Consider the following 19,076-nt stretch of genomic DNA (forward strand, 5'->3'; position numbering starts at 1 on the left):
CTCACATAAGGAAATTCCAACTATCTTCAATCTTAACTTTAACAATAAATATTGTTTAAAAAAAAAAAAAAAAAAATGATTCAAGTTCTGTTTTAATATTTCAATTCTGATGTATAAAGCACTATTTTAACAGTGGTATTTCTATATCGCTCTACAATTGATGTACTGAGCACTATTTTAACAGTGGTATTTATATATCCCTCTACAATTGATGTATTGAGCTCTATTTTAACAGTGGTATTTCTATATCGCTCTACAATTGATATATTGAGCTCTATTTTAACAGTGGTATTTCTAAATCACTCTACAATTGATATATTGAGCTCTATTTTAACAGTGGTATTTCTATATCGCTCTACAATTGATGTATTGAGCACTATGTTAACAGTGGTATTTCTATATATTGCTCTACAATTGATATATTGAGAACTATTTTAACAGTGGTATTTCTATAGCATTCTACAATTGATGTATCGAGCACTATTTATCAGTTGTATTTCTATATCACTCTACAATTGATGTACTGAGCACTATTTCAATAGTGGTATTTCTATATCACTCTACAATTGATGTCCTAAGTACTATTTTAACAGTGGTATCTCTATATCACTCTACAATTGATGTACTGAGTACTATTTTAACAGTGGTATTTCTATATCACTCTACAATTGATGTACTGAGCACTATTCTAACAGTGGTATTTCTATATCACTCTACAATTGATATATTGAGCACTATTTCAATAGTGGTATTTCTATATCACTCTACAATTGATGTATTGAGCTCTATTTTAACAGTGGTATTTCTATATCGCTCTACTATTGATGTATTAAGCACTATTTTAACAGTGGTATTTCTATATCGCTCTACTATTGATGTATTAAGCACTATTTTAACAGTGGTATTTCTATATATTGCTCTACAATTGATATATTGAGCACTATTTTAACAGTGGTATTTCTATATCACTCTACAATTGATGTATTGAGCACTATTTTAACAGTGGTATTTCTATATCGCTCTACAATTGATATATTGAGCTCTATTTTAACAGTGGTATTTCTATATCACTCTACAATTGATGTATTAAGCACTATTTTAACACTGGTATTTCTATATCACTCTACAATTGATATATTGAGCACTATTTTAACAGTGGTATTTCTATATCGCTCTACAATTGATATATTGAGCACTATTTTAACAGTGAAAATATTTTATTTTATTGTATAAGAATTATAAAAGTATAATACATCAGGATACACGTACTATATATTTAGGTTATACGATAACAATTTTACTCACCTCACTATCAGTCGTACATCTTTTAAACTTTTCATACATTTGGTCACCGTTCATGGCAATACATTTCGGAACACTGACAATTTTTGTATCATCATTTGGATCAGGAAATACTGTAAATGTGATTTCAAGTCAAAATTTCCATAATCAAAAATAACAACAAATCAACAATTCTTCAAATTTTTAACATATTTCTCCTTTTTAACCAAATGTAATTTTTCACAGATTATCAGAATACTAACGTCTAAATATTAAGCTTCAAAAGAATGCAAGAATTTGATAATTATTCAAAGAGCAAAAAAAGTGTTTCTGAAATAGCCTTATGATTTTTGTACGTCCAAAAATTTTACATGATAACCGAAAATTTAATTTCACAACTATCTAAAAAGCTTTTGTTAACTTTTTAAGTTAATTATGCTTTATGGTAGGTGTTAATCTTTTAACAACAAAACCATTTAAAAGTTTTACGTAAACTTTTTATGTTTGTTATGCTATTTGGTAGGTGTAAGAAAACGTCTGTACAAATTTATGCAAAATAGACACCGGATCCTTCTACCATAAATTTCCAGAAATCAGAGGAAAAAAAAAATCTAAATTAGTTTCTATGAAAAAAAAACAACCTTCATTCCTTAAAAAAAAAAATTTCCAGATACTTCCATTATAAATAAAATATATGATTTTTGATAAAATCAATTCTGAGAAAGTAGAAAAATCCAGGTCAGTTGTGCCTTTTGTAATTTTTTTTTCTCTTCTGACCTTTTTCTTGAAAAAATCCATCAAACAAGAAAATAAATTGGTCTGGCCTCATTGTAAAAACTATGTCTCCCACTATTCTAAAGATTTTAACTAGAAATTGAATCTTTATGAGGTCCAACACCAAAACTCATACTGCCCCTTAATCTATGAAACAATATGGTACCTGATGGTAACTGATGTTCTGTTGTTATTCCAAATGTGCCTCCCAGATAGTTTGCTGCTACGGGTTCGTTACAATCTATTAAAACTTTCCCGAACATATCAAAAGCTGAATCACCTCTCCTTGGTAAAATATTTAACAATTCACGACATTTCTGAATTCTTGTTGGCTTGGACTAAAATTGAACAGGCAATTAAGAAATTGAACAAAAAAATATTCAAAATAAAATGGTCTCAATATCTGTAGTTCAAAAAGCATCTACTCATTAACATAAGCTGTTAATGTACTAAGCTGGAAAAAGCCTTTATTGCCATACCCACAAATGCATGTCATTTTCAAGACCTTCATTACATGAGCAAATAATACATGTCTAATTATGATGTCATCAATCTTACCAATTCAGAACATGTAACTTACTATTTGAAACCAGAGAATTTTTCTTTTTTTTTTAATACTATTTGATTCATTTTCATAGTATTTTTATGTCAATCGAAAATTACAATTTTTTGGATTCCTTTGATTAGCAACTTAGAACTTACCAAAATGTCTTCTTCCATGTACTGTGTGATGACTTTATAATCTGTTAATTTACTCACTATTGAATTAATATCATGTATAGACTTGCCAATATCTTCACGATGTCTCCGTAAAATATCTCGTTTATGTTCCTGCATCATTCTGAAGATTTTCTTTACAAATAGGTAACGTATTTATTTAAATCAAAGCAGGCTGTAAAAAATAAATAATCAATGTTACATTGTGATACCAAATACTTAGCTGTGATACGCCATTTCATTACAAATACATTTAACACTAAATTAATGAAAAACAACAAAAAAAGCAGTGACTATAACAATCTACTCTCTAACCAAACTGATATCTAAGTCAATTTACATTGTTGTTTTTGTTTATAAATTTATCGTGTGCAAAATTATATTTGAAATGCTTCCTTCATAGAAATTCAATGACTGTCTTTAAAATGGATTTTTTTATTCTATCATAATATTTTTATTGATTGGTATATTTATCTTCCCCCAAAACAATTAAACTAGAGATAATTTAATTAATAAGCCACAGTGGTCAATCAGCAAATCTACAAGCCATTTTAAGGCAGCTGTTTCATAAAACTTTCAGTTCTAGTTCTAAATGCTCCTCTTCCATGATTTTATTTCCTACTTTTGACTTCAGCTACTTACAATTTTCATTTAGGCTACTTACTACAGTAGGCCTACTATACAAATATATTTCACCAACCACTGCATATTATGGTTAATAGGTCTACGCAGGGTAAAATGATCAAAATAAACCATTACCATTGCTAGGAATTTATAATTTCAATAATCGATCATCATACTCAATTAAAGTCAAAGTTACATTTTTTCTAGTACCAGTTAACAAGTAGTAATATCTTCCACATTGGTTCCTTTCAGCACATAACTTAACCACAATAAATTATAATACAATAACTGATCAAAGCAACACAATATACTTCTATAACACAAAATCAACCGATGAAATTAAGTATTTTGGCATGCAATGTTTTTCAATTAGAATATCAAATAGGCCTATTGATCACTAGTCTGTCATTGATCTCAATTTGCTAAGCGATACCCAGCCCTTAGTCTAGTACAACACAAAGGCATAGCCTACTCTACACTATTAACAGAACACAATAGTTCGCAAATAATAAAATAAAATAGGGTCTATATAAGATCATATATTTTGTGCGTCTTTAAAATAGACTTTGCTTACTATAGTCTATTAAAAGTATTATGGTGTTTCTGGAAAGGCACAGGACTAGTAGGCTACTAGTACTAGTAGAGAAGACAGGTGAGTGATCGAGTTATAATGTACTATTTACTATAGCCTTAGGAACATTTCACAGTTGAGTTACTAAGTTTGTTTACTTGATTCATACTTAACCATCCAGATTCTTAAATTCAAGAAGTCGTTTAAAAGGGGTGAATTTTCGCTCACTAATCTGCATACTAATCTACATAGACAATACAAAAAATTCCCCTAAATAGCCTTTATCATCCAGTCCCGCTTTGTCTACGCACAGTTCTTCATGGACGCCAAAGACTACACAATAAACCGAAAGTAATGTAAATTTTGGACATGGATTTGTAAAAGTTTGACAAGTCTGAAATTTAGACGACAATTTTTCAATTATAAGAGTTGTGTCCCTTGACTTGAAATTTCTTAATCAAAACAAATGACAGATAAAAGGAAAGTGGCGAAAATTGACTTAAAATCTGAATGAATTTGAATTTGTATTAAAAGAGTATATCATTATGGTACCAATAGACTTGCTGGATACTGCAAGGAATGGGGATTTGAGCCTTTTGAAGTCGACGCCTGCTCCAAACTTCAAGTCAGTGGTTGACAGCTGTGGAGCATCTTGTTTACATTATGCAGCAAGAGGGGATAAATTAGAAATTGTTGAGTACCTTGTCAAAAATAATGTAATAGACATTTTATGTCGTAGCAATGTTGGTGCCACTACAGCCCATGATGCTGCAGCTTCCGGCAGCTTTAACACTTTAAAATGGTTGATCCAGAATACTTCATATCCAGTTGACAATCAAGATGGTACAGGAGCTTCTGTAGTCCATCTTGCTGCACGTTTTACACATTTTGAAATGCTAGAATGGCTGCTTGATAACTCGAACTGTGATATTTTATTGAAATCAGCCAGTGGAGCCATTCCGTTACATTTTGCTGTAGTTGGGGGAGGTTTGGATTGTGTGAAATTGTTACTGGATGAATCTCCAAGGTTAGTGACTGTTTTATTGGATTTTTCATCATAGATCAATATAACATAATTTTTAAATCTGCAGCATGTCAAATAGATAGTCCTCTGTTTAGCATAGGGAACTCATAGAATGCTGCTGTTTTTCAATTCTTGATGTTAACAAATCTTAAGTTGCTTGCTTAGGATCGCATGTTCTGGAAAGCAAATATACAGTCGAGTAACCTAATTTCGTGGAAACCTATTATTCGTGGATTTCTGGAAAGGATTAATAATTTACATAGCGACCTTGCGCGACCTCCACATTAGTTTGTTTTAATAAACATGGCTTTTCTCTACAATATCAGCTAGTAGAATGAATTCAGTAGTTTCAAACAAGGTAAACTGTATTAATGTATACTTTGACAAATACAAAATGGCGGATTTCACTTAATACCAAACATCACCATTTTTTATCGGCTGAATTTCACTATAATCCCAAGCGGTAATCGGAATTCCAAGTGTCGTCTGCTAGAATGTAGTCCAACGAAAAAAGTCACGTGATCAACTAGCGGATTCCGTGTCAGCAGAAAATTTCTATGGAACACAAAGTGGACCATATTCTTATGTTGTTTCAGTAACTTTTAGCAATAAATCACGCTATGTATCTTATTTTGCCAGTCACTATTTTTTTTTTAAATCGTGGTTGTTTGAAGGAATTGTCACTAGTTATAATGAATTAATATTAAAGATAAATACTAAGAGAAGTTAATTATACCACCCGGTATCCATACAACGTGTTTTTCTCGACTTATTTATAGATCAAACATTGTACACGAAAATAGGTGACGCATTCTGCAGCCGTTGCCGAGTTGGTTGCTCATGAAATATAGGTCAAAGTAAAGGATTCATAAAGAAAATTGAAATAAACCAATTGTAATTATTTTGTAGAATATCTGAGGAAACACCTAAGACATAAAAAAAAAATTTCTTTTTTTCAACTTTGACGTAATTCGGTGTTGAATCCTTATATCCACGAAAATAGGTTACACCACTGTACCTTACCTGTACATATTGATAAACAAACGGTTGTCTACAAATTCCTTCTGTTTTTCAGATCAGTGAATGTTCAACTCAATAATGGTGTTACTGCTGCCTATTTAGCCTGTCAGGAGGGCCAGATAGAAATATTGAAATATTTAGTTCTGAATGCCAATGGTAATTTAAAGATGAATGCATATGATGGTATGACGTGTGTGCATGCTGCTGGTCAGCTTGGAAGATTAGAATGTATGAAATTTCTGGTATGTTTTCTGCTCATATTCCGTTAACTTCCAGAAAATTTCCAGAGATGAATTCATTATACAAGGGCAATGTCTAGATATTATATTCATCATTATAAATATTATAGGAGGAGTGTGTACCAGTTCCACAAAAACAGCAATTATGATTAAGCCCTATCTCCCAATGGCTGGTGCAATTCTGCCTTTGTGAAGTTTCAATGTATCTAAACTTATACAAGGGAACAAAACTCAATATTTGCAAGTTACTGGCATTTGTAATCACACAGAACTGTCAATCTGATTATATACCCCAAAAATTCCCTTTTTTTCTATAGGATACTTTATTTTAAAAATTATTTACCCACAATTTACTACTATTTTACTAGTTAACTTTTACTTATTTTTAGGTAAAGGATCAAAAAATTAACCCAAACCAAAGAGATTTTGATGGAAATACACCTCTGCACTTTGCTGCTAGTGGAGGATTTTATCAAGTTGTTGATTGGTTAATGAGAGAAGGCGGAGCTAAAGTCACGTTAGATAATTTAGGAGGAAGTCCACTACATACGGCAGTACAAATGGGACAAACTAAGGTAAGGAGATGTATAAATTGATTTGAAGTTAACATGACAGTATTGAATTCATATATTATACAAATACACAATATATTCTTGTTTCTGCTATACAATAAGATAGCAGATATTTTCATCAATCCAGATATTGCTATAAAAAGGAAGCAATTAATATGGAAGATACAGAGTTGAGTAAGATTTTTTGGTAAAGAATTGAAGGTGACAGAAAATAAACACCATACTTTGGAAGATGTATTAGTTGGAAAGAATGTGTTCTTATCTCTTCAAACAGATGGTAGCAAATCTTGTATATTGTTTACATGACCTTCATTTCTGCGTTATTCTTCAACCAAGGCCTGATTGGTCAGATATAAATAGTACCAATTTGTATTCTGGATTGAATGGTGTATTTATTACTATCGATTATACATTTTTTTGAAACAATATCTTACAACATGTTTAGGTTTTTATTATATATAACAATCTGGGTAGAGTACTACTAAACATGGCCACCATTAATCACTGATAAGCTGCAGAGAGTCAGCAGAAATTTATCTTTTTGAACTTAACAAAATCATCAGCTTGTGATCGCTTATATCAAAGTTCACCATAGTTTTTTGTGTTATATTTGTCAGAGATAGACAAAGGCCTAGATATAGGATTAAAACTATTTTTGGCATTTTTGTTTGTGACATTATTGTAGTGTTACTACTGTTTTTTATAATTTTTATAATGAAACTGGATTTTCAACCTGTTTTTGTCTCTTTCTACTATTTTTTCTTAAATTTGACCTTGATTTACCTGATTGTCATGAATTATAGTACTTGGAAAAACCACATCCGTTGTTTCTAAATTTATCAGTTTTCAACTCTTTAAGGTGAAGTGACTGTTTTTTTCATATGAAATGTTGAAATTGTCTAATTTGTAAGCATTCTTACCTTTAATGATAACTTTTAAAACATCCCTCAACTATCAGAAAATAAACAAGACAAGGCAAATGTAATTTTTTTGCCAAAATTTCCTCATTACCCACTGATTAGCATTTCCTTTAAGGAACAGAAAGTCAAAAAATCAATTTTATTTAGGTCATTTCTCTGCCCTTTCCATGAAGAATCTTTATCAGGCTTTATGAATTGAAATTTGACAACCAAACTTTTTTTCTGCATGGGGGTTCAAATTTGTTATTTTGTCTAATAAACCTGGTAAAGACTACTGTTCTGTTCACTTTAGTACATTTTGATACACATTTAACAAGTTATGCTTTTCAATAGCTGTCATGAAATTGCTTTGCATGTGTATAACCTTTTAGATGACCACTTCTCTTATAGTTTGTGTTGTTAACATTATAATAGCTAGGTGGGAAGGGAACCAATGTTTCTAACTAACTTGATGTATGTGTCATGTATGATAAAAGAAAGAAGATGTCTCAGCAATTAGGAAATCAAGTTTAAGATATTTCATGAAGCGGAACTTTCATTTGTTGATTGTCTACCTGAATTGTCTCTCATTATTATTGTCTGAGGTTATGTTAGTGAATGAAAAAGTTGTTTTGTTTTTAAAGAAAAAAAACAAGGGAATTCACGATCTGGAATTTGAAAATACAAATCATGAATATTAATGCCTCACATATATTTATATATATTTTAATGTCTTTAAAATTAAACTAGAAATTTCAAATTTTGCTATTATATAGTTAGTCCACCAACCAACTGACTGACTCAACGAAGGGACAACTGTCAAGGCTGAATTGAAATTCTGCAACTTTGACTTACTTTGAGAAGGTTTTATAGTTGCAAGTCTCACATGGGGCGTCTGAAAAATTCAATTGATTTGGTACATTCTGATCCATTTTTGGTGCAAAAAGGTACACAAATCAAAATAAAATTGGAATTTGGTTATTTTTGTGTCTTAAATTCATTATTCAAATCTTTTTTATAGTTTATTGTGGTTAAGTTTTGTTCTGAAGGGAAAACTTTGTTATAAATGATAGAAGATGGATGACCTTTGTAGAGAATACAACTTGTGATATTTAATGGATTATTAAATTTACTAATATATTTGATAATATTAATAATATTAATAATTGAATTTTTGAATTCATATCGCCGATTATTGATATATAATCAAGCTCTAACAATACCCCTCTCCTATTATACCATATTTTGTTTGTTATATAATCATTAGACTGTGTGATATAAATTACAAGACAGTTTATATTTATGTATATTTATTTTAAATATATGACTTTTCTTACCTTATATTACTGTATTTACCCTAAAAATATGAATCATATTGCAGATATTATTGAAACGAGATAGTAAATTATACTTTGACTATAAGGAAATACAAAGATAAAAGTAATTTGACTCATAGCAAACTGAGAGTCAGTTATCAAAATTTGAAAAGATTTTGGCTTAATAAGATTATATCAGATTAAATTTAATGATGCGAATTTCTGTTTTTGAAAATTTGCTACTGAATATATGATGACTAACAATTTGAAAATACAGTAGAAACTGTATAGACCACTCAAGAAGATAATAAATTAACTACCTTAATCTTGTGAAGATTAGCAAACTGCCAGTAGCCTATAATCCTGTTTAATCTCACCTCTATGTGAAAGCATGTGATGTTAAATATGTAAAGCACTGGCCAAGGTCACTAATAGAGAGATCTGCTAAAAATAGGGTTAATATTATAGTAAGTGCCTAGTTTTGAACATGAAAAACTAAACAGGTATTCTACAACAAATCTAATGAATAGTGAAATACAAGGAATATTCAGGTTGTCACAGTAGAATGTATTATGTTATGTATGGTATATGTTTTGTGTTAAGTATGGTGATTTATTAGACTGACTACGGTATATTCAGGTAGAATGTTTTATTATTGGTGAGTAGAGATTTGTCTATTCATGAAGCTTCATTGAAGATATTGTAGTTGATTCAATGAATATTATAATACTGTATTGAACTAAGATATTGCTTTAGTCATATAAATATCTTATCTTTACTAGAGAATTTTATTCAATGGTCAATGGATAAAGCATATGACAGGTTTTTGTCATTTTAAACACATATTAAGGTAAATAATTTTATACATCTAACACACTGTGTTTAAAATATTAGACTGTCATGATTATATACATCAAAGCTTAGAATTTTAGTTAAAATTTTTGAAATATAGTGAATAAGATTTGTGATTTGCAACATATATTTTGTTAAAGTTTATTATTATGTTCAACTTTTTGTAATATTCTTTGGACATCTAAAGAGTGTTTCTAGTGTTAATATTATTTAAAAGAGTCAAAGAGGTCATCGTATTTTGAATAGGGGTTTTGACATTGTCTTATTAACCTTTAAACTAAGCCTGTACACTTCCTTTTGTTGGCGTGGAAATGAAATTGGTGCTATTTGAATCTGACCAATCAGAGAATTGAAATCACATAAACAAAACACAAAATTGATTTGGCGTCGCCCGTTTGAAGAGATAAGAACACATCCTCTCCACCTACTAACCAAAATACGGTTTAGATTTTCTGTCACCTTCAACGTCCATGAAGAAGTGTGATGAATGGGGATGTGGTTTTGACACGTTGCAAAGAGATAAACTTTCAAATGTAAAATGTTGTCTATAATTTCAACAGACAGAACCAGAAATGATATCTGTAATTTTTGATAAAAATTCAGTATGATGTATCAACACTTAACTAAAGATTATCATAAAAGTTTTAGTATCTTATTTTCACCAAACTATACATGTACAATGAAATTGTCATTCGTCATTGATCTAAGAATGTCATATGATCTATTAGAATATGAACATACTTCTCTCCAAGAAATTACTTCTAAGAATTGACTCTCTTTTTTTGTATTATGTCTTTCTTTGTGTAAAGTCTAATCCTATTTTTTTTTTCATTTTTTATAAGAAATATTTACCTTTAGATTGATTTTGTAATTTTTTTCAAAAATACCCTTCTTTGTATAATGCCTTTAATGGGCGTAAATATCTGAATATTCATGAGCAGTATTGATAATATGATTATGCTAATTACATGGTTCGATATGATATCTCCTGAACAACACTGTGTAATATTATATAACCAATTTGAAAAGGTTATTGTTTGAATTTCCTGTTTGAAATTTAAGTCATATTTTATTGCATTTTCAAGGAACTCGATTAGATATTTTTCTTCTAGCCCTTAAGATCAGATAATCCACACACTGAAGAAATCTGATGTATTGGATGCAAATTTTTTTTTGTATCTGTCTGCAGCTGATGTAGTGTATGTGTAAATTTTATAACCTTGCTTCCCCTTGTCAGAAATTGTTGACATGAAAAATGAGTCCAGTAACATACAGTGGGAATTTCTGCTGCTGTGTTTGCCAAATTTCTCTCATTGGACATTACAATAAGGGTTTTGTCTCAAATAGTCCACAGGGGAGCCGTGGTGGGTCATTGAGTTAGACACTTGCTCGCTAACCTAAACCTGCCCTTCTTCATTAGCCCAGATGGTGCAGAAAAGTAGGACGTAAAACTCCATTCATTTCATTTCAAATAGTTCACAAAAGTGCAAACGAGTAGGACTTAACACTCTCATTAGATGAATTCAATGGGCCATATGCAATGCTCTTACCTTGAGTAATGTTGAACTTTGGCTAAAGTCGAACTTTACAAGGTTAGGATTAAGGCTTTCATTTTCTACATTTTGATAGTCAAATTTAAGCACGACTTTCGTACAGATCGACCAGCATACCTAAAGTTCGACTTAAGTTTAACTTTAGTCAAAGTTTAGGTAAAGTACGAGAGCTGCATATATGGCCCAATGTCTTTTATCTGCAGCACTGATATATTTTTAATCTATTTTGGTATAAAATAATCAATACAACTATAGTAAGTAATGTTCTGATAGATCTCAGACTTTCATAGGTAGAGATTATTGTTTAATTATTTACTACATGTTAAATTACATTAGATAGGAACACCCAGTCTTTTATATAGTCTCATAGTAGACAGTATTTTCCATTCACTTGTAAACTATGTAAGACATGGCCTGTACTTAATATAATGCATATAATTTATTGTATGATAAAACTTCATTAGGATAAGCTGATAATATTTCTGGGTATGTTATTTTCAATAAGTCCTTTTCAATAAGTCCTTTGAAAATATTTAATCTTAAAGGAATTTTAAACAGGTTTTGTAAGTTTTTAATGTGTATCAGGTCTATGTGATACAAGCATATTTCGCAATTAGTGACGCTATCAAACTCATCTATTTTGTGGAATGGCAGGTGCCACGACTCAAAAATTGGAATGGTGCAAATTGATGCTATCAATTCCTCAAATATACATATTAATTAAGAAAACCTCTTTACAATCCCTTTAATATTGTTGTGTGTGATTAGTACAGAAAGTTGACTCTTGTGGAAACAGAGACTTTAATTCTCTTGACAACCTTATTCTGGAGACACTCTCTAGTTTGGCTCACTGGTTTGTGTGCTATATTCTTGATAGACAGACATGTCATAGAGGAAAATATTTGTCACTGAGGCTGAGCTCTAAAACACTAGTTGTGAAAACGCTTTGTAACTTTTATAGAATTTGCAGAGTTGAAAACCGCGCAAAACAATAACCCTCTACCTTCGTCATTGTAGCTTACATCAGTATTTGAATGCCAATTTGAAAATTGCCGACCTGATAGAGATTGGTATTGCTTTGTGTTTCAAGCTCATGTAGAATTCATCCAATGCAGCATCTTTGAAGCACATACTTCACAGGATGCTGTGTATTGCTCTGTAAAGCCTCTTTTGGGATAGCATCTGAATTCAGTCATACCACAGATGACTTTAACTTTATATATCTAGCTTAAGACAACCTTACTGCTTGGAACTGAAATATCTTACTGTCCTAGACATTATTATCCAGTCAATTGAATCTTTCTAGAAACTGAAGTATCCTACTGTCCTAGACATTATTATCCAGTCAATTGAATCTTTCTAGAAACTGAAGTATCCTACTGTCATAGACATTATTATCCAGTTATTTGAATCTTTCTAGGAACTGAAGTATTCTACTGTCCTAGACATTATTATCCAGTCATTTGAATCTTTCTAGAAACTGAAGTATCTTACTGTCATAGACATTATTATCCAGTCGTATGAATCTTGCGTTATTCTTATCAATAAAGAACATCAAATTTTAATGACATTGTGTGAAGAGAAATCAATTTCTTATGAAGGTAACTCTCATTAGTGTCTTCCTGTAGAGAATAATTTGTCAAACTTTCTTTTATTACCTTATTGATTATGTTTCAAGTTTCAATGGATTTGATCTCCAAAAAAATCTATAGTGTTGTTCATTTTAGAGTCAAATTCTTGGATCTCATTGAAGTAAGTTCATTCGTATTTTTCTGCTAAGTTTTATTTTTGTATTTTTTTTATTAGGTGTTATCTGATAGCTCTGTGATACAAGTTTTATGAACTAGTGTTGGTAAAGTACAGATTATATGGCATTCTGAAAAAATGTACTACAATTGTATGCAGAAATGAAAAGATATGGAGTCAGCCAAAGAGGACTGACAATTCCATGCAGTGTGCAATGAGGGAAATTTGTCAGGACATTAGCATTAGCCTAGTCTTTTTGATTTTCAACTGTCAAGGGGTATAATGTGCACAGTCTCTAGCACCAAGGGTCTTGGTTTATTTCTATTCCAAAAGAGAAGATGCTTTTTCCATGTCAGCTACTCAAACCTGGATCCCTGACTGGGGGAAACTAGGTTGAAAACTAAAAAGGCATATCTTAACTGACTTCAGGTTGCATGGGTATTTTCAATAGTCCATAACACATCATCAAGATCAAAGAATAGAATGTTTATATTTGTTAACTCAATTTAAAATTTTGAAATCTTAACATTTGTTGCCAAATAATATTTCTAATTTCTGAGTCTCAATAATTTCAGACTATGTTCACCACCCCTATTGTATATATAGTTATAATTCTGAGATAATATTGATAGTAATAGACTGTAGAGTTAATACTTCTCCCTTTTATTCTATAGATAATCTAGGGTGTAGTTACATTGACATAGTTCAATATTATATTTTGATAGAGGTAATGATAGATAGACTGATCAAAAGATAAGTAGAACTTGTGATAGTGACAACCAATTTGTGGCAGACGTGAATCAAGTGCTAATGGCTTTGATTGCTACAGTTAGAATCTAACTGTTAGATCCTGAATAGACTGACAAATCTGGCCCCACCCTGTTCCAAGGACATGATATGCATTAGGGCGGCATGTTTAGGCCCAGACATAAAATGGGAGTAACTGCGATCAATTTTTGGATAGCTAGTTATTTAAAGTGACACTATGTCTTAGAATGAACATAAAATTTAAGTTCTCGAAATGGTCAACAGAAGCTCTGTAAAATTTGGAAAATTCATAAAACTAAGTAATTATTGAAAAACGCTTAATCTTGATGTTAACCGTTTTTCAATAGTTAATTGCATATTTATTAAGTTTTTTTGATCCTGTTATGTTATTTATTTATGACACCAGGTATATCTACTGGTTCTTATTCGCCATGTTTAAAATTCCTAAATTCTAAGATGTAGTATCACTTTAAAAGGTATGCCATGACAAAAGTCAAAGATGGACCATCATATTGTGCCTACCACTGGTCTGTTTTGTGGTACCTTGTGGGGTATAAGAACATTGGAGAATAGCCTGTAATGTCTTGATGGAATCATTAATGGTTTAGTCTTGTACAGATACCAAAAGTTATGCCAAATTTGCTTTTTGTCATGGTGAAATTCTCAAAAACTGGATCCTGAAATGTTTATTTATTTCAATAGATATTGTCAATAATTAGCATGAAAATGTTATTGTGACTAGCATTTTCCTTCCATGATAGTTAGTTATAGACTAAATATATTATTACATTACAGTATTACATTATATACTACGACTTGTTGATCTGTGTAATCCTTTGAAATGTCATTGCTACTATTCCTCCAAATGGCAAATGTTCCAGGACTGCAACTAGGCAAAAGATGCTATGAGACAATTAAGGGGTCTGAGTAGAGTTCAAATAGTAATCAACTTTTCCGTAGACATCATATGAGTGTATGCTTACTCTTCTAGACACCTGATATATCACTTTTCATTATAAAATACTTACTCACTTATGATTGATATACTTCCTCATGAATGTGAGAAGTACTTGGTTTATTTATTTATAATATTTATATTTTGAATTTTTAAAAAAGATTTTATATTTATGTTCGTCAATTAGTTATTAGTCATTTAGGCCTAAAAGGTTCTACAGGTAGTAACGGCCCTTAGTATGCCAGTTGTCTGTTGATGTTAGCTCACAATCAGAATCAGTCAAGGTATTGAAATTCCAATCAATGTCATTTCAATTAAATATAGTTAGTTATTATTTTTATTTAGTAGAGTATGGTATTAGAATATTTGACAGTGAAAGGATATGATATAGGTCATAGTCAAATATAAAAGGGTATGATATATACTACTATTCATCCGATGTTAGAGGGTAGATAAAAAGGGCTGATAACAAGGGTTACGCATGTCATGTAGTGTGAAGATGAACATTTACTTTAAGGTCATTAAGGATATGATTAGGTTACTTAATGGGGTTCACCTTGAACATTACTTGCATACTGCATACATGTAGTTTTTACACTGTTGATATGTCCTTCTGTGGCAAATATCGAGATAATACCCTCTGATTTTTCAACCCGGTTTCCCACTGTCAGTGATGCAGGTAAGAGGGACTGACATGGAAAAAGCATCAAGTCGTTCGGATTGGCAATAAACCAAGGCCTTGTGTGCTACAGGCTGTGCATGTTAAAGATCCCTCGACAGTTGGAAATCAAAAAAAAAGTACCCAGTAGGCTGATGCTGCTGTCCTGACAAAGTTTCCTCATTGCACACTATATGACGTTGATCGTTTTCATTAACCTATAAAATGCAGAAAAGTAGGACGTAAAACTCCATTCATTTCATTTCATTAATTAACTGTTTGATTTTGACCATTATATTTTTCATTACAAAATGTTTAATTGTCATCCTGAAAACACTATTTTGGGGGCCAGGTTTTATGAAATTTGCAATATTTTTAACAAAGTATCTAAATTTACACAATAAGTTGTGAGGTAGAGCAAATGTTGATAGACCAGCCACGCTATAAAACAATAGGTTATATATTTATGGTTTATGAATATGCATAGAACGAAGTGACAATAGTGACATGTGACAAGCGACATTATAATGACATGTACATACTGACATGTTCAGATTATCACTGTCTTCAGTTATCATGTCAATGTACATATTCAGATAAAATATTCAGATAAAATATTCAGATAAAATATTCAGATAATAAAACCCATAGTCCACAGATAACATGTAAGGTTAGGCTAGTAAGAACAGTTGTGAGAAATAAGCCTGTGTTTTCACTCTTCACATAAGATTATCTAGGAGATTTATAGCTGACTGTTTTACAACACATGAACAGACTCTACTTTAGCTGCAATGTGCTTTCTCATGGATTATCTCTTATAGGCAAGTAGAACTCAATATGTTTGTGTGAAATACAATTTTCCATCTTAGCAATGTCAAGCTATTACCAACTTCATCTAATACCTTGACTGCAACAACCACTATTCTTGTATATATCAAAAGTTTGTAAATGCAGCCATTTGGTTGGATTGTGAGTTGGTGCATACAGTCAGACAGATAGTCTGTAAACAATAGGCCATAATGTTTACAGTCTGTATGTCGAAGGCACTGGCGTACAATCCAATCTACTTTTGTCTTAATACTTTTTATAGACTTCATTTGCCATAAATGTATGGTTAACATAATTTGCATATTTGTCAAATTAAAATTCCAATATGTAGAAAAGTGAGTGTAATTATATCTAAAGTTTTGTTTTTAAAGAAATAAATGTAAAGAAAGAATGTAAAGAAATTGTAAAGTGATTTGTACTGAATAATGATGTAAATGATAAATTTTTTCGTTTTGGCTCTATTTGATATCAATCTGTAATTCTCTAAACTCTTAGAACAGTGGCTCAAAGCAAAATGTAAAAAAAATATTTATACAATCTTTATTCATTCAAGCTGGTAGTCCTGTCACTGATTTATGATTTAGATGCTTCCTGCTTTATTTTTGGTTTGATGATTTGATCTTTGGAATATCTCTTTAAATAATATATCTGTGTGTTATTTTAGCACATTTCCTCATGGTGGCGTTTGTTTAGAGAGTTCTGAACAGGTTCCGTCTGTTCCAATTCTGCTCCCAATCGATCAGTATGAAAGTGGAAATGTCATATTCCCAAGTTATCCTTCTCTGCCATTTTGAATTTTGTCTGCACCTACTATTATTTTTGGCACAAGTGGAACGGTATATGATTTCGATAAGGTGCCAGAACAGTAGGATCATTATGTTTTAGCAGACCTCCAGAGCATGCTGCTCTACTTGGCATTGGTGCTTGTCAACTGAGCCAAAGTTCTGAAGTATCTTTGCACTAGTTGATGATTTATTGTTTTGTTTGGTGTTTGTATTCAGTTGTAAAGTTCTGTGAGAAAGTTAGAAAACAAGTATTAGTTGATATTATATGTTTGTCAATGTTAATAGCTGTAGGCTTGTACATCTCATATTACTCTCTACATCTTATTATAATAATAGTCTGATATTGTATCTAATTTACTTTATACCTGGGTATCCTGAGGTCTGAAACTTTAAAAGGTAAAATATATTATCACGCAGTTTTTCTTTCAAGAGAAAGTTTCAGAATAACTCTCCATTGAATTTGAGCGTTCAAATCTATGTGTGTCCAGAATTATCTGCATTTGATTGTTGAAATGAGGACCATATATAGAAAAGACATTGAATTTCTAGTTTGAGGTGTATTTGAAGGGATTATGTGATTTTCGTGCAGTTCTAGTACTTCTGAAGACTATTTACTTATATTGAAGACTAAAATCAACCCGCGCAAATAACAAACCATGGCCTTTAACATCAGTATGATTTCAAAATTTACTTATATCATCCTCCTTGATCATTAGGACTTGATTACAAAGTCATCTTGTCACCTTAGAAAAGTTCAAATATTTTCCTGTTTTAAGACCACATTGACATTAGGTCTATTTTCATCAGTAGATAATATAACATGTATATTGTTTATAGATATTATATGATATATATGTCACATCACACTATCTTGTCATAATAATTATTGTTCATGTATGGTCAGTCAACCTAAAAACTCAGAAATATTGTTGTACATTTTTTTCTAAATGGACATAGATATTTATACAGGTTTCATATTAAATAATAACTTGAAATCTCCTTCTTTTGTGAAAAAGACAAAAATTTAATCCACACTTTAAGAGATCCAGTGTGGACCAGTTTCGCTCAAAATTTTATGAACTCAGATATCATACATTTTTACTAATGGATATATCAAGTGCTAATTCAGATTTTGTACAACTTTTAAGTTTTTATTCTCAATCAAATACTTGAAATAATTAAAAACTTGTAAAATAAACCCAAACATTATAGCCAGATATTTTTGGTGCTTCAGTCTGGGCCAGTGTTTTAGTCATTTGATTGGGTAATGTGATATTAGGGTTTTTTTTTCCAACCAATCAGATAAGTGTATGTACTTTATCCGTAGTTAAGTTTTCGAAAAATGTACTTTAACTTTGTTATTAACCAAATCAACTAGCATGAATGCAGGATTCGAGGGGTTTTATGTTTGTGTTTTTTGATTATTGGAATATTTTGTTTATTTTCAGACAGTTCAAGTATTATTAAATAATGGCTGTGACAAGAATCTTGAAGATAACCAAGGTTTAACTGCTCTTGATTTAGCTATCAAGTGTCACAAGTCAGAGTGTCAGGCTATATTGAAAGGGGAGTTAACTCTTCCACTACAGGTAAGATAATATTTGACCTCTTAGAAGAAACAAAATTCTTTAGGACTCTGCCTAAACAAGAAAGCTAGATAACCTTCATATATCCTATCAATATCATTTATAGTGAGATTTTTTTGCTTTTAATCAAAATATTTTAAGGCAACTTCTAATTTTATTTGTGAACAGGCATTCAAAAGACCTAATCAGACATGACTGGCAAATACAATCGAAGCAACAAACCTGATAAATTTTTTTAAGCACATTTTGACATCTCATGAGGCAAAGTAAGAGCCTAGCTGTAAATCTCTATATAAGTGAATTTTTTG

At 31.1% G+C, this 19,076-nt stretch overlaps 1 protein-coding gene across 1 annotated transcript; it reads left to right on the forward strand.

Moving 5' to 3' along the window:
• Positions 1-4,686: 4,686 nt before the first annotated feature.
• On the forward strand, positions 4,687-18,723 carry LOTGIDRAFT_84718 (hypothetical protein; the record flags this gene model as incomplete). The annotated part of the gene is made up of 2 exons (XM_009068479.1): positions 4,687-4,965; positions 18,631-18,723. Coding segments are annotated over 2 exons (372 nt in total), but the record flags the coding sequence as incomplete, so codon positions are not given.
• Positions 18,724-19,076: the final 353 nt, after the last annotated feature.

This window comes from Lottia gigantea, assembly GCF_000327385.1.
Source record: "Lottia gigantea unplaced genomic scaffold LOTGIsca_90, whole genome shotgun sequence".
NCBI classification, from domain to species: Eukaryota; Metazoa; Mollusca; class Gastropoda; family Lottiidae; genus Lottia; species Lottia gigantea.